This window comes from Geotrypetes seraphini, chromosome 2, assembly GCF_902459505.1.
Source record: "Geotrypetes seraphini chromosome 2, aGeoSer1.1, whole genome shotgun sequence".
Taxonomy (NCBI): Eukaryota; Metazoa; Chordata; class Amphibia; order Gymnophiona; family Dermophiidae; genus Geotrypetes; species Geotrypetes seraphini.
Genome location: NC_047085.1, coordinates 335,003,678 through 335,021,091, shown reverse-complemented (window position 1 = coordinate 335,021,091; position 17,414 = coordinate 335,003,678). Strand labels below are relative to the sequence as shown.

General features: G+C 41.8%; 1 protein-coding gene across 1 annotated transcript in view; it reads right to left on the bottom strand.

Moving 5' to 3' along the window:
• The window catches only part of LOC117354891 (POU domain, class 6, transcription factor 2-like), a 225,168-nt gene that overhangs the window by 195,006 nt on the left and 12,748 nt on the right, over positions 1 to 17,414 (bottom strand). The window contains exons 5-6 of the mRNA XM_033932847.1: positions 11,706 to 11,761; positions 1,011 to 1,259 (exon numbers count right to left, since the gene is read on the bottom strand). Coding sequence (XP_033788738.1) covers positions 1,011 to 1,259; positions 11,706 to 11,761 — 305 coding nt within the window. The remainder of the gene's footprint in view (positions 1 to 1,010; positions 1,260 to 11,705; positions 11,762 to 17,414) is intronic.

Below are 17,414 nucleotides of genomic sequence, written 5' to 3'. Positions count from 1 at the left end.
AACATGCATCACTTTATAGACTACACTTAGAAAGTTGTGTGCGTAATTTCTAATTAGTGCCAATTATTAGTTATTAGCTGCCAATTATTGGTGCCAATTGGCTTGTTAAACAATCAAGTTGCATTTACAAATCGGCTATGTGCACCAATTTGTGTACACAACTTAGGATGCCATATATAGAATTTGAATAAGTAATGTGTATAGCAGTCCTTTGTACTGCTATATTATCACTCGTGTTCTCCACAAACAGTACTTCATAGCATGTTCATTTTTAATTTTTACTTATTCACTGGTCTTCAGAAGTGCCAGTATTAGCCAATTGGTTTGAGTGGCCAAATAATATGTGGCATTAGCCTCCTCATCAGACGGTTATGTTTTATATAAAGTGCTTTAGTGTTTTAGTGCATTAGTGCTTCTATACTTCAGTGCATGAATAAATAAATAAATACTTAATCTTTCAACTTATCTTTTTTTCAGTTTTCCCTTTGTCAGTAGTTATCGGGAAGGGACCTTTCATTCCGACATTTTCCCCCAAAGGCTGGAGCAAGAAAAAGTCCCCCCTTCTGCTTTAGCTCCACACCATCCCGATCATTGGTAATTTTGTGACATATATAGAATTTGGGCATCTGTGCACATCACCTCAGTGCCACAAGATTGGAGCTCTTTCTTGAATCTATCCCCTGAGACACTTACAGGGGTAGGGAACTCCGGGCCTCGAGAGCCGTATTCCAGTCGGGTTTTCAGGATTTCCCCAATGAATATGCATTGAAAGCAGTGCATGCAAATAGATCTCATGCAGATTCATTGGGGAAATCCTGAAAACCCGACTGGAATACGGCTCTCAAGGACCGGAGTTCCCTACCCCTGCTTTAGGAGGATTTATTGTAAGGATTTCTTTCCTGATAGATTTGTTCAGTGCATGTTTCACAGAAGGGACTTGATCAAGTCTCCCGATGCTAGTGCGCAGTACATTATTCTCCCCTGCGTTTTCAGCCAATAAATGACCTTACCTGGAGTGGATTTGGTGGTGTAAGTGGAGATGGAAGGCTATGTCCCGGTGACTGGTTTGTTTTCTGAGGAGAGTTGGAAGGCGGCTGAGTTGGCGACTGTTGGCTCTGACTCTGCGTTTGGTTTTGCGGCGGCTGCTGTTGTGGCTGCGGAGTTTGCAGCTGATGCTGGCCCGTGTGCTGCTGCTGTTGTCCTTGCTGCTGCTGCTGCTGTTGATGTTGGAGCTGCTGAAGATGCTGAAGTTGCTGTAGCTGTGAATTCAGGGATGAGGTAGCTAAAATAAAAATAAATAAAGGAGGAAACCAAATAGGTGTCAACACGTTGGTGTTAGCTCTTTCATCCCAACATTTAAACCAGTGGTCTCAAACTCAAACCCTTTGCAGGGCCACATTTTGGATTTGTAGGTACTTAGAGGGCCTCAGAAAAAATAGTTAATGTCTTATTAAAGAAATGATAATTTTGCATGAGGTAAAACTCTTTATAGTTTATACATATTTCCTTTTGGCTAAGTCTTAATAATAATATTGCAATTTATAGCTAAAGAGACATTTGAGCAAGAAACTGTTTTATTTTACTTTTGTGATTATGATAAATATACCGAGGGCCTCAAAATACGACCTGGCGGGCCACATGTTTGAGACCACCGATTTAAACCAACCGTACAATGTACTAGGATCTACATGAAATCAATATTTATTTGAAAAAGAGAAAGCTGAGGGAGGTGGGGGATATGCTTGAGGTCCGTTCTCGCTCGCTGTACCGCATGCCTGGAACAGACTGCCTGAGTCGGTAGGTCAAGCCCCGTTCCTGGGAGCGTTCAATTCTGGACTAAAAGCCCACCCTTTCGAGGTTGCTTTTAACACATAACCCCCTCGCCTTCAGGAACTCACTGTAGACTCCTTGTGACCCTGGGCAGGTCGCTTGACACTCCATTACCCCAGGTAGAAAATATTAAGATTGTGAGTCCACAAGAGACAGAGATAGTACCTGCATATAACGTGTACAGTGCTGTGTACGCCTAGCAGCACTATAGAAATGATTAATAGTAGTAGAATTTATTGGGATTTGTTAACTGCCTTTTCATAAAGAGATTCACCCAAAGCGGTTTACTATACAATACATTGAATTGTAATCTGGTACTCTTAAGTATTTTCCCTGACTGCCCTGCCAGGCTCACACTCTAACTGTGGTGACCTAAGGCAGTGATTCCCAACCCTGTCCTGGAGGAACACCAGGCCAATCGGGTTTTCAGGCTAGCCCTAATGAATATGCATGAGAGAGATTTGCATATGATGGAAGTGATAGGCATGCAAATTTGCTTCATGCATATTCATTAGGGCTAGCCTGAAAACCCAATTGGCCTGGTGTTCCTCCAGGACAGGGTTGGAAACCACTGACCTAAGGCAAAGGAGTGTTAAGTGACTTGCCCAGAGTCACAAGGAGCAGGTCGGGAACGAACTTGCAACCTCAGGGTGTCGAGGCAGCAGCTCCAACCACTAGGCCTAGTTCACCTTTTCATTTTAACTTTTTAAATATAAAATAGCAGTAATCGATTTGCATATATAGTGAATTTTGGCAAAATGGGATTCAGTCAGCTTTACCATCATACAGGCTGATTATCACACCTAAATAGCTTTGCATTAGCTGGCTACGTAAACCCGGAAATTCAAAGCTGGTGCCTGGACATAGTCCAGCATTGAATTGGGGGGTTTAGCACTGGTGACAAAATGCTAACCACTTTATAGAGAGAGAGATGAACAAAACTTTACTCCACCTCTTTGGGATTTTCCTTGTTGCTTCTGTGTAACATTTTGCACATTTTAATGCTTGCAATGTTTCACTCCACTAATAAGTAATGAATTTTTTCACATAAATCATCCTTGTATTACCTGATTAGTTAGTTTATGCATTTCAATAACTCTTAGCATGTGTTGACTTCTTGCAAAAAAACTACTTAGCATGTGTTAATGTTTGCATTACCACTAGTGCAGGATAATATATTAGGCAAATAAAGCTTTAGGAACATACAAGAAGCTATTTGCATAATAATTGCACAGTCACAGGAAGCAATAATTAATGCCGTCATCATCACACAATTGCAAATGGGCAATCTATAACAGCGGCCAAAGGTCAACTGGATGGCCACTTCACAGAGCAGGACTAAAACTCAGAAGTTCAGGGCTTCTAGTTCTCTTTCCAAGGCCTTATTTTTTTAGAATGACTGTGTTGCACCACACTTGTTGGGGAGGGGGGGTGGGGGTAGAAGACACGGACGATTCCTGCACTTTACCATTCATTACATCTCACACAGTAGACAATGGAATACACAGAACACTGTCTGTTGTTTGAATTCATCACTTCAGGAGGGAAAAAGCAGAGACAGAAAGGCTAACCAAAAGTGGGAACATCTACAAAATAAGCACCAACCAGGCACAATAAAATCATCAATACTGGATGTGCAGAATGAGGGATGGGGGATGAAAAGGGCACTTTATCATCCAGGCAATTCCATTGTGATCCAGAACATGCTACATTACAAATCTGATGAGCTACAACTAACTCAGCACTAAAGAGAACAAGGACTTTGACACAAAATTAATATGAACACTTGTTCCTCATATTTAGTATAAAGTCCATTAGACATTAAAGTTTGAGCTAATTATGAGTTTAGTTGCAGAGCAATTCGTTTCAGCTAACACAACATAAGGAAGACAGGCAAATTTAATTAGCAGTAATCTATAAACCATTTGAGTAAATGAAAAGTGATGCAGTCCTGGGCAGTCAAGAGCTGTGGAAAACACTTCTTGTGCAGGCTATCATCATTACAACTAGTGTTCCATCTGTTACTGGTAAAGCCATGCATCTTCCGTTGAAATAAAACCAGTGTAAGGTTACCACTTTTTGATGCACAGGGCCCACTTGTAAAAATGAAATTGTAAATTTAGGCCTGTCCTTATAGCAACCTTACAAGTGGAGTCTGCTCAGGACAAACTTTTATACAAATTCATTGATAATGCAAGATTACCATCATCATTAGAATAAATGTGCCAATGAATGCATCTCTTCGGGTTTTGGTTTTCCTAGGAGTGTGCACTGTAAAATGTTACTTGATAATGTCATTGATAATGCAAAAGGGCACTTTATCATCCAGGCAATTCCATTGTGATCCAGAACATGCTACATTACAAATCTGATGAGCTACAACTAACTCAGCACTAAAGAGAACAAGGACTTTGACACAAAATTAATATGAACACTTGTTCCTCATATTTAGTATAAAGTCCATTAGACATTACCATCATCATTAGAATAAATGTGCCAATGAATGCATCTCTTTGGGTTTTGGTTTTCCTAGGAGTGTGCACTGTACAATGTTACTTCTCATTTCAATTGTTCGGTTTCTGGATTTCTTGTTTGTTTGCTTATTGTTTTGGGATGTCATATCACCAATAGCGCACTACTCATAATATACTTTTGGCCATGAATTTATGGGAGATTTAGTCATGACAAATTTTGTGCGTTTCTAACGGCGCAGCGTCACTCCAGCAAATGTTCATGGAATGGATAATATTAAACAAAACAATTCATTTACATTATATATAATATACAGGTCGCAAGAGAAATGTGCATGGTGATATGAATAGTGAAGAAAAAGATGGGCAATAATTGTATTTCAATAGTGTGCACAAAATAAGAGCGAGTGATAAATTACACTGGCTAACACTATTTTGGTGTCACAAATGTTAGACCTGTTTCTGGTATATTTGACCTGATTCCAAAAATGACACCAGTTTTCTCCTATCAGCTCTAGATTTTGAGATACAGAACATGTGTCATATGCCACTCTTTACTCTGCTCGCCCATTAAACAATCAGGATATTTTAATGTGGTGTTTAAATTAATATCTTTTAAGCATGAAGGAAACATATTAAAATTAAAAGAAAAGTGCACAAGAAAATCTTATTTCAAACCAAAAGCACAACTTTATGATATAAACTTTCCAGTCGTTTAACACACGAGAAGCTCCTTTTGCAAGATTTCCGAGAGTGGGATCTACCAGGACAATTCCACATAAGATTCCAACAATAGTCTGCCATCATGTGTACATCCCATCTTCCTTGCTATCTGGATTCCACTGTTTCTATGTCTTGGTGAAATCTTTCACTTTGCTCTTTGCTTAAGTCACCAAGGTTCTCTGGAAAGCGATCTAAGTGACAGTGCAGATAATGGGCTTTAACACTCATGTTACAGCCAAGCCTGTTGAAATGAAAGAGAATATTTTCTACTACTTGTGTGTAGTTGTCTGCCTTTTTGTTGCCAAGAATGCTTTTCACCATAAGAACAAATGAAGACCAGGCACATGATCTGATTTCATTCATTGATGCTATGAAATATGGATCATTTATAAGTTGTCTGATCTGTGGACCATCAAAAATTCCTGCCTTCAGTTTTTCCATGGTAAGTCCAGGTAACATATGCGCTATGTATTCAATGCACAAACCGTCTTTATTCAAAGTCTTTACAAATTGTTTCATCAGGCCTAGCTCTATATGTAGTGGTGGCAGAATGATTCTATCTCGTGCTACCAAAGGTTCATTGATTACTTTTTTGTCCTCCAATGACCATATATTCCCTCGGAGACCAATCTTTTTTTGCCCAGTGTTCATGTTTGGCTGTACTATCCCAAAGGCATATCTACTATCCCATTATCATATCTAAGAAACTAGAACTGATGTGGTCTATCCAATGCAATTTTCTGAATCAGAGCCACAAATAACCCCAGGAATAAGCCAAAAACTCAAGGCACAAAAAAAAAATTGCTTTTGTTGGCCTGTGTTATCACTGATAATAGGCCACAAAAGAAGTGAGTAATAATAACGCATAAATACCGTAGAACAAATATAAATGCCAAAGATATAGCAAGTGAAATATGAGGTAGTAAGACCCTTTAAAGATATAAAGAGTGACCATAAAATTAAGAATAATAATAATGACCCAAAATGATAGTGTATATATGCCAGGGTAGAACAATGCCAAAGAAAGCATATAAAGTCAAAGGCATGAGCACAAAAGACATATGAAGGGATTTGCCACATTTCCACTATGTTGTACTATGCAGCAGTAAATTTGTGACATTAGCAGCTTTTCTAGAAAAACATTTGAGGACATGTACAAAAGGACCCACTGAATTAAAAAACAAACCTTATACTCAACAATATACTGTATACACAGTATCTGTAAGCTGCCCATATGAGTCTATAGAAAAAAAATATAAATAAAGAACTCAGGCTGAGGAGATCTTTTAAATAAACTAGTTTCAACATTGGTTTGAATTTAACTTAGTTTGAGGAACTGTAAACTTTGCAGCACCCCTCCTCCTTTTCAACGTGTTCCTCGTGACCATGTCAGCTCTCCCGCTAACATCACTTCCGGGTTCCGCACATAGGAAGTGACGTCAAAGGGAGAGCTGCTGGGGTTGCCAGAAGCACAATGAAGTGTTACTCATGGAAGTGAACAACTAGAGGTATGGGGGAAGGGAAGGGGGTGCGCGCGCAACAGGGGAGAGCAGGGAAGGAGTGGGGGCTAGAAGCGAGGGACAAGCGTCTCTCATCCTCGCTACGCCACTGACTACTACAACACATTTGTAAGATACATACTGATGTATTCCACTCACAATCTTCATTCACACCACATACAAGAAGAAACAAAGAACAATGTGGAGAAATGATGTTCCTCAGTTGGACTTTATTAATATTAAAATAATATTAAAATTTGGCAAACCACATAAAAACTTCTAGGACGCCGTCCGCTGAAAAGCTTTGGACCCTGGACCCAACACAGTCCGTGTTTTGACAGAATGTCTTCTTCAGAGGTCCCTATGAAGTCCTATGGTAAAGATGCTTGGATAAAAATGTCAGTCGGAAATAAACTGTTCTGTAGAAGCTGTATTTCGCTTCAAGAGTGTCCTCAGGAACTTCACTGGTTACAGCTGTGCTCCTTGAAACATACATAAAATCCAATACTTATGCTAACATATATCCTCCTATAATCAGTGAAGCTCCTGAGGATGCCCTTGAGGCGAAACACAGAAGCATGTCGAGCATGATTATTGTTCATGATTTCCAAATATTGGTGACATCATGGAATGAGTTGTGTGAAAAATTGAATCAACCAAAGAACAACTGCAATAAGAAACAATAAGTGCAACTTTTACTGCTAATACATGGAGATATGGGTGAACATTTCAATGAACTGTAACAAGAGATATTTTAACTGACTTTAATGAACTGGATGGCTCCGTTTGTTTGATTCATATATGTTTGTAATGTGATGCAATATGATAAGTTATATAATTAATTTTTGAATCTGTATTAATAAAAGAGATTGCATTGGCATATTAGCTTTTTGTGTTTTAAGATATTTAACAAATATGCATGAGATAGATCTGCATTTTCCTCTTTGCGGATGATACCAAAACCTGCAATAGAGTAGATACCCCGGATGGTGTGAATAACATGAAAGACCTGGTGAAGCTTGAAGAATAGTCTGAAATTTGGTAGCTAAAATTTAATGCTAAGAAGTGCAAGGTCATGCATTTGGCTACAAAAACCAAAGGGAATGGTACAGTTTAGGGGCCGAAGAACTTATGTGCACGTCAGAAGAGCGGGACTTGGGTGTGATTGTATGTGATGATCTTAAGGAGGCCAAACAGGTTCAAAAAGGTGATGGTGAAAGCTAGAAGGATGCTAGGTTGCATAGAGAGAGGTATGGCCGGTAGGAAAAAGGAGGAACTGACGCCCCTATATAAGACTGGTGAGACCTCATTTAGAATATTGTGTACAATTCTGGAGGCCGCACCTTCACAAAGATATAAAAAGGATGGAGTCGATCCAGAGGAAGGCTACTAAAAAGGTGCGTGGTCTTCATCATAAAGCATATGGGAACAGACTTAAAAATCTCAATCTCTATACTTTGGAGGAAAGGCGGGAGGGGGGGGGAGATATGATAGAGATGTTTAAATACCTACAAGGCGTAAATGCACATAAGTCGAGTCTCTTTCATTTAAAAGGAAGCTCTGAATGAGAGGACATAAAATGAAGTTAAGAAGTTAAGGCTCAGAAGTAAACTAAGGAAATACGTTTTTTACAGAAAAGGTGATAGATGTGTGGAACAGTCTCCCATAAGAGGTGGTAGAGGCAGAGTCTGCGTCTGAAATCAAGAAAGCCTGGATTAGGCATATGGGATCTCTTAGAGAGAAGAGGAGGTAATGGTTACTGCGGATGGGCAGACTGGATGGGCCATTTGGCCTTTATCTGCCATCAAGTTTCTATGTTTCTATATAATGGAGGAGACCAGCATGCAAATATGTCTCATGCATATTCATTCTGCAATAACACAATCTAATTATTCCACAAGGGTCCTCAATCGAAGCTATATCTCAAATGGCAGTGTATCTTTTCCACCATTAGAATACCCTTATGCATACAAAGACTTTGAGTCAGTTTAAAGGATCCTCAGCGGCACCACTTGGAGCTCAATAACATTTCATTGCTCCAAGCTTTATGTGTCTACTCGTCATCGGGTCCTGTTGTTCTATCCAATTTTAACATACTATTCTTCACTCTTGCATTTTATCAAAACGTATTTAGAATTAAGATATTTTTTGATCAATATTTAAAAGCTGTCATTTAGCTTTTTCGTTTGGTCTCTGGCAAGGGGAATGTCATACCGACATGTTTCGCTGTAAGTAGCTTTTTCAAGGAATATCCCCTATGAAAACAGCAAAAGTTACATTAATATACCTCACTACTGCTCCCCAAGTAATCCATATCCTTTAAAAATCACCCAGACAGCAAACTTCTTACCCCATTAGTAAGCCGCCAGCACATATAACCACTCAGTCCTTAGAGATGGCGGCGGCGTCTTCTGCAAACATTATATACCGTCGGACCCGGGAGCACTGTACTCACGTGTATACGTGGCATCAGCATCACGGGACGTGAGTACAGTGCTCCCGGGTCCGACGGTATATAATGTTTGCAGAAGACGCCGCCGCCATCTCTAAGGACTGAGTGGTTACCGTATTTTCACGCATATAACGCGCGCGTTATACGCGTTTTTACCTACCGCGCATACCCCTCGCGCGTTATATGCGTGAGCGCGGTATACCAAAGTTTTAAAACATAGTTCCCACCCCGCCCGACGCCCGATTCACCCCCCCAGCAGGACCGCTCGCACCCCCACCCCGAACGACCGCTCGCACGCGCTCCCACCCGCACCCGCATCCACGATCGGAGCAAGAGGGAGCCCAAGCCCTCTTGCCCGGCCGACTCCCCGACGTCCGATACATCCCCCCCCCCCGGCAGGACCACTCGCACCCCCACCCCGAACGACCGCTCGCACGCGCTCCCACCCACACCCGCATCCACGATCGGAGCAAGAGGGAGCCCAAGCCCTCTTGCCCGGCCGACTCCCCGACGTCCGATACATCCCCCCCCCCGGCAGGACCACTCGCACCCCCACCCCGAACGACCGCCGACTTCCCGGCAATATCGGGCCAGAAGGGAGCCCAAACCCTCCTGGCCACGGCGACCCCCTAACCCCACCCCGCACTACATTACGGGCAGGAGGGATCCCAGGCCCTCCTGCCCTCGACGCAAACCCCCCTCCCCCCCAAGAACCTCCGACCGCCCCCCAGCCGACCCGCGATCCCCCTGGCGACCCCCACGACCCCCCCACCCCCCTTCCCCGTACCTTTAGTAGTTGGCCGGACAGACGGGAGCCAAACCCGCCTGTCCGGCAGGCAGCCAACGAAGGAATGAGGCCGGATTGGCCCATCCATCCTAAAGCTCCGCCTACTGGTGGGGCCTAAGGCGCGTGGGCCAATCAGAATAGGCCCTGGAGCCTTAGGTCCCACCTGGGGGCGCGGCCTGAGGCACATGGGCCCAACCCGACCATGTGCCTCAGGCCGCGCCCCCAGGTGGGACCTAAGGCTCCAGGGCCTATTCTGATTGGCCCACGCGCCTTAGGCCCCACCAGTAGGCGGAGCTTTAGGATGGATGGGCCAATCCGGCCTCATTCCTTCGTTGGCTGCCTGCCGGACAGGCGGGTTTGGCTCCCGTCTGTCCGGCCAACTACTAAAGGTACGGGGAAGGGGGGTGGGGGGGTCGTGGGGGTCGCCAGGGGGATCGCGGGTCGGCTGGGGGGCGGTCGGAGGTTCTTGGGGGGGAGGGGGGTTTGCGTCGAGGGCAGGAGGGCCTGGGATCCCTCCTGCCCGTAATGTAGTGCGGGGTGGGGTTAGGGGGTCGCCGTGGCCAGGAGGGTTTGGGCTCCCTTCTGGCCCAACTACCAAAGGTACGGGGAAGGGGGGTGGGGGGGTCGTGGGGGTCGCCAGGGGGATCGCGGGTCGGCTGGGGGGCGGTCGGAGGTTCTTGGGGGGGAGGGGGGGTTGCGTCGAGGGCAGGAGGGCCTGGGATCCCTCCTGCCCGTAATGTAGTGCGGGGTGGGGTTAGGGGGTCGCCGTGGCCAGGAGGATTTGGGCTCCCTCCTGGCCCGATATTGTTGGGGAGTCGGCGGTCCTTCGGGGGGGGGGAGGGATGTATCGGATGTCGGGGGGGGGGCATCAGGCTTTCAGGATGGGGACAGACCTTCAAGGGGGGACAGTGCACGGAAGTCAGGGGGGGGGTGAACGGAGAGTCGGGACAGCGCACGGAAAGTCAGGGCGGGCGAAAGGAGCGTCGGGCAGCATGCGCGGTATACCCGTGAGCGCGGTATATCAAAGTTTTTGTGCAAATCATCGTGATTTCTGCGTGCTATATTCGTGTGCGCGTTTTATACGGGTGCGTGTTATTTGCGTGAAAATACGGTATATGTGCTGGCGGCTTACTATTGGGGTAAGAAGTTTGCTGTCTGGGTGATTTTTAAAGGATATGGATTACTTGGGGAGCAGTAGTGAGGTATGTTAATGTAACTTTTGCTGTTTTCATAGGGGATATTCCTTGAAAAAGCTACTTACAGCGAAACATGTCGGTATGACATTCCCCTTGCCAGAGACCACACGAAAAAGCTAAATGACAGCTTTTAAATATTGATCAAAAAATATTTTAATTCTAAATACGTTTTGATAAAATGCAAGAGTGAAGAATAGTATGTTAAAATTGGATAGAACAACAGGACCCGATGACGAGTAGACACATAAAGCTTGGAGCAATGAAATGTTATTGAGCTCCAAGTGGTGCCGCTGAGGATCCTTTAAACTGACTCAAAGTCTTTGTATGCATAAGGGTATTCTAATGGTGGAAAAGATACACTGTCATGCATATTCATGCCATTCACACTAGGAGTGCACTTAAAGGTAAAAACTTGTGTACAGCATCAATTCTCACAAAAAAAAATCCAATTTAAATTGTGAGAAAACTTCTTCAAAAATATATTTTAAATATTTTTTTTAATAAATATGATATGATAAGACCTATAACCAATATGCCACAGGATAGGTAAGGGTTACCATGGGATCATCATTGCCACATCAATGTCCCAACCACCTATTCCATGTCACACTATTCCACTGTTATTATCACCATCTTGTATGTATATAAATCCAAGGTACTTATCTTTGTAGTGTGACTGAATCTTTTTCCCCTTCTCAAACCTGTGTTATTTGTGGAACTCCTGTGTGACTCCTGCATTCATCTTACTCCTCCTCCTGCAGGCACTGCTTCTGCATCTAGAAGTATACCATTTTCTTGTGGATCTGTTAAGAAAAAAAACACAATGTATTAAATAGCAATTATATGAGTCCTTCTTTAAACCATATCTAACCACGTACATACCTATCTTTCACACCATGTCCATAAATTACAAGAGAAAGCAGGCAAAACCAAGGAAGAGCTATGAAAGAAATAGTACAGCTGGGACATTATAATTCAACCCAATAAAAAGCAGACAAAGCAGTAAAGGAGAAAAGCACCAGATCAGCACTGATTGTCAATTCTAAGCAATTATTCTGTTAATTGGAAGGCAAGGAAGAAGATCCTTAAACATCAAGAATTGCAGCTAGAGACCAAGAATATGTGGTAGAAAGATACAGACATATTTCTCATCATTTTGGGTACCACAGACTTGAATAAAAGGAATTTTCAAGTACATCTGGGAAAGGGTTGCCTATATCCATTACATCTTATGACCTCCAGAAGGAAGTTGTTTGGCATGATACAAACACTATGGCGAGCGTTAGCAGTACAGATGAGAGACTGAGGCCATACGCCACATATCCTGGCTTAGAATTGAGGCTCATTACTGTCATGGCATGTGCAAAATGAACCTATTTGGAATCATTACCCCTGTGAGATGCAACGATTCACAAAAGTACTGCAGAAAAATAAAATTCTACAAGACAATAAACAGTACCACTGGGTCCTTTTGAAAAGAGGAAATGGAAAGTGGGCGATATAAAATACCCAAAAGACTGCGCTTAATACTGAAAGACTTGTTGACAACCTTCGCTTCACCTACAGCAACTCCTTTTTTAAATTGTACACCGCTCAATTATGTAATGAGCGGTATATCATAACTAAAATAAAGATGGGGAACTTGGGCATGGTTCAAACACAGGGCCTCTTTTACAAAGCCGATTGCTGTGGGCTGGGGTGGTAAATGTGCCAAAGCCCAAAGAGAATTAATGGGCTTCACAGCATTTGCCACATGGCACTCGCTTGTGCGGCTTTGTATGAGGCCCATAATAAGCAATTAACTCTGATCATGCCGTGGGTGCATCAAGGATTGTACAACATCAATCAACTAATGGGACCATGCAACCAATCAGTTAGATCCACGTACATGAAATGAATACAGCAACCACACCCAACACATGCATTCCCATTTGGCAATAGCCATATAAATACTCATAAAAGTGGTACTTACTCACTGGTTGTACAGGCTACGCCAAAGATGGCCCCCCGATATGAAACCCCTGCCTGAGTACACTTGTAGAGACCAGGATGTCTTGTGATCCACATGCAGTAGAACCACATATTCAGGTTGAAGAGGGTCCTTGGCCATACCTTCTAACAATGAATTTATTGAATATCAATTGCATTGGCTGACGATTGAAGAGTTAATTTAAAGAAGGTTGTATTAATATACAAATTACTATATGGTATGTATGAGACCAGAGGATTTGTTATCTATCTTTTCCAGCAAGTCAGGCTGCTTCTCATTTTCAGCAGTCTCTGAAGCATGATTATCTATCAATCAAACATATTCTCTTGAAGTCTTTAATAAATCTTTTGAGTATATGGGCATTAAGCTTTGGAATGGTCTTCCAACTGAAATGAGGAAAATTTCTTCAAATTATATATTTCATATAATCTTAAAAATTCACTATTCTTAATTGATTTAGGCCCCCTTTTTAAAATCAAGCCACTTTAGGGTTTGATTTTTTAAAAATCCTAATGCAGTTTGATAAAAGGGGGGGCCTTAATTTTTAATATGTGAACTGAATAAATTTAGATGTAACGTTTTAAGTGTTGTTATCCTCCTAAAATCTAATTTGAGATTACTGTGGGCTATAAATGCTGTAGAATAGAATAGAATTAACAAAAGTACACATACAAAACTTGACTACATATTACATAATTTATGTATTTAAAAAATTTATATACTGTTTAAAACTAAACGGTTTACATCATTTACATACATAATATAAAAATAAACACATGATAAAACAAATACATGATAAATAGACATGTGATAAAATAAACATGCAAACAATCCTCAGAAAGATATCATAATTTGTATGCTAAAGATCAGGGATAGTTCATCAATTTTACTAGAGCTAGAAAAAGGCATCTACAAATAACTGCGTCTTAAGTAGTTTTCTAAACCTGCATTTTTCACAGCAATTTTGTATCTGACCCACCAAGGAGTTCCATAACTTAACTCCTACACAACAGAAAGTCATTTTACAGTCTCAACGAGTCTTGGATTCACAGACGTCCTCAGTAAAGCTAAATCCTCAGAACGCAAAGATCTTTTTGGTGTATAGCTAAATATATTCATTTTAAGCGATCCTTAAAATTTAGACTATGAATATAACCATACATAAATACTGCACGCCAATTTTAGATTAAACTCCCCCCCACCCCTTGCAACACATTCATTTATGTTTTAAATTCCAATGAGATAGAGAATAAAACTATACCCACAGATGTGGGCAGAAGGAAATACATCAGGGCATGTAATTTTGCCATGTAACAGCCCTAGCAAATCAACTTGAAGCAGGAGGCAGCCTTTGCTGCTGGTTAATAATGCAGCTTTGTAAAAGAGGGTGGGGGGAAGGGGGTGGTAAGTGGCTTACAATATCATGATAAAATAATAAGGGGATGGGATGGACAATGCAAAACACAAAAGTAAAACAAAATGGCAATAAAATGGGAGAATAAGGGGAGGAAGAAATTACGGCATATTCCAAGAAGGGATGACAGGGAAAGATTAGAATAAGGCGGTGGTAAGATATCTTTCATCCAGCTGGGAAATGCAGGGCGTTCTAGAACGAGAAGGAAATCAGTGAGGGAAACAAATCTTTTCTGCCAGGCAGTCTGGAGTGCTGCAGACAACAGGAAGCTTAAAGCAAAGTTTTAAATTTGGGGCTCCTTTTATCAAGCCGTGCTCGCGGGGTTAACGCGTGCGATGTTTCATCACGCGCTAACCCCCCTGCGCTGGCCAAAAAACTACCGCCTGCCCAAGGGAGGCGGTAGCGGTTAGCGCGGCCGGCGGTTTAACGCGCACTATTACGCGTGTTAAACTGCTAGCGTGGCTTGATAAAAGGAGACCTTGGTGAAGGAGTTCTCTAAAGAGATGAAGGAGGAGGGAATTCTAGAACGGCGCTGAGATGCTAAATCAAGAGTTTCAAATGGTATTGAGATGAACATGGCAAAAGAATGGGATAGATCAGTGATTCCCAACCCTGTCCTGGAGGAACACCAGGCCAATCGGGTTTTCAGGCTAGCCCTAATGAATATGCATGAGAGAGATTTGCATATGATGGAAGTGATAGGCATGCAAATTTGCTTCATGCATATTCATTAGGGCTAGCCTGAAAACCCGATTGGCCTGGTGTTCCTCCAGGACAGGGTTGGGAACCACTGGGATAGATAATACTTTTTTTGTGTGTGTGTTGGTCTGAGTCTTTACAGAATATTTGCTCTTGTTTCACAAATTCTGTTGCATCTTTCTCTGGTATGCTGATGGATTCTCACTCATTCCTTCTATTCACTAGAATGCTTGTCCAAGTTCAAGGAGGGAAACTGATTTTGGATGCTTGCCTTCATACTTTGACACTTCTTTGCATATTTGGACAGGATAAATGAGTGGGGTTACACCGCTAAGTATACCTGGTGGCCTAATGTGTATGGCTGAACAAATGTACTTGATTTTAGGTGTTAAATTTCCTTGTAAAATCTTGAAAGCCTTTTAAATTTCATCTAATGATAAGTACAATCACAAAACCTAAGGAATCAACATCAAATTAATGTTTCCTGCCTAAGCACCCAACAGTCTTGAGATTGAAAGATTTCCTCATTAAATCTCATGAACCTCATGCATCTAGGAGACAAACGTGGGGTTTTATTTTTGTGACATAGATCTTTTTGGACCCCTGTTCGTTTACAGAAAGTAGATAGTTCTAAGTCTAAAGGATGCTGGCACTGTCATCTTGAGGTAGGGACTTTGGATCATTTACTGTACTATTGTCCCTTGATACTTGGGTTTTGGAGATCCATTTGGGGTCAAGTGAATAGAATGTTGGAAAATCCAGTGGCATTGTCATACGATACCGTGCTATTTGGCACGTTAATGAGGGCTAAAAGCCAAATATCTTCCCAGAATAATAAACTTTTCTTTATTATGACAGGGGTTGCCGTACAACTTAGTATGAGAAACTGGAAAAGTTGGGATCTGTTAAATTATACTTTCTGGTGAGAATCTCTATGCCACACGTTTAAAATGGAACATATGGTTGCTATACAGCAGGGATATTATAGAAAGTTTATGGATATTTGGGAGCCATTGACAAAATTCTGTAAGGAATGACTGTTGATTTTGCCCTTTGATCATATACGTCCAGGGTGGGTGGGAAGATACTTTTAATTTGAGTGCATTTTTTGGATATGTAGAAGGGGGGGGGGATGATATATGTATTTGTCATAGAATATAATTTTGATTGAATTTAAGTGCTGTTAAAATGTAAAATGTCTGTATAATATGATGCACTTATTTTTGGCTTTAAAATGAATAAAGATTAAAAAAAAAAATTCTCATGAAACACAGCTTCAATATACAGTTATAATCTCCAGGAAGGGGGAGGCATTAAATAGCCTGAATTCCAAAGAAAAAAAGCACCTTTCTTCCTGAATTATTTACTGCCCAACTTTAAATCTGTAGGCCTATTAATTTGACCTCTTACTCTCCCTTCCACGCATACATGCTTTCCCTAAATAGAGAGACACACAATAAAGCTTTCTTTTGCCTCCTAAAACAAAATTATAGATATGACCCTGTATATTCTGATGGTTTAGAGAGGGACTTTACACTGAAACTGTCCAGAAGAGCAATTTTGATACTAAAAGATGCAGGATAGTGATATTTGTGTAATGGTCTCATAACACTGAGCAATTTGGGATGAGGTATATGATATGTATGTCCTTTCCAGACACAGAAAGCTCTTGTATTTCATTTTGTCCCTGCTGAGCATGGCACTTCATGCTTATCCGTCCTATTTTCTAACCTAGCTTAAGATTCTGTCCCCTGTAGCGTGCTCTTCTTTACATAGCTATAATGTATGTGTAAATAGAAAGACCCATATACCGATCCTGCTGCATCTAACAACTGCAATCAGAACTGTATCATGAATAAGAGTAATCTAGCAAATGTGTGCCATAATCTTGAATTCTATCATTGAAGTCCTGTTTTGGTAAAAGTATTCACACTCGTACATAGCCACTGTCTTTCTCGTCATTAGATGTTCGAGAACAGAAAGGTGTTAGCGGCAACTTGCTGTCCCGAATTGGTTTTTGAAGATTTGCATATTTCTGTTTTAAATGCGCAACTCAGTTCCTGGCCATTAGCAGACTGTTAACCATTAGGCTGAGCAGGAAGTTGCTTTAGGTGACAGCTTCCAGAGAGTGGCAAAGAGCAACTGCAGTCACGGAAACATAACAGTCACAAATTAAGAGCCATCAGTATGCGTGCATTTTTATCTGCAGGGAGGGTGGGCAAATTTTAAATAAATCCTTTATCTAGGCCCCGATTGGGGATCATTTTATAAGTTGTTTTCTGTCTGTAAAGCAGTGTTGGTCAAAGTACTTAAGGGGAGAGTGTGGTGCAGTGGTCAAAGCTACAGCCTCAGC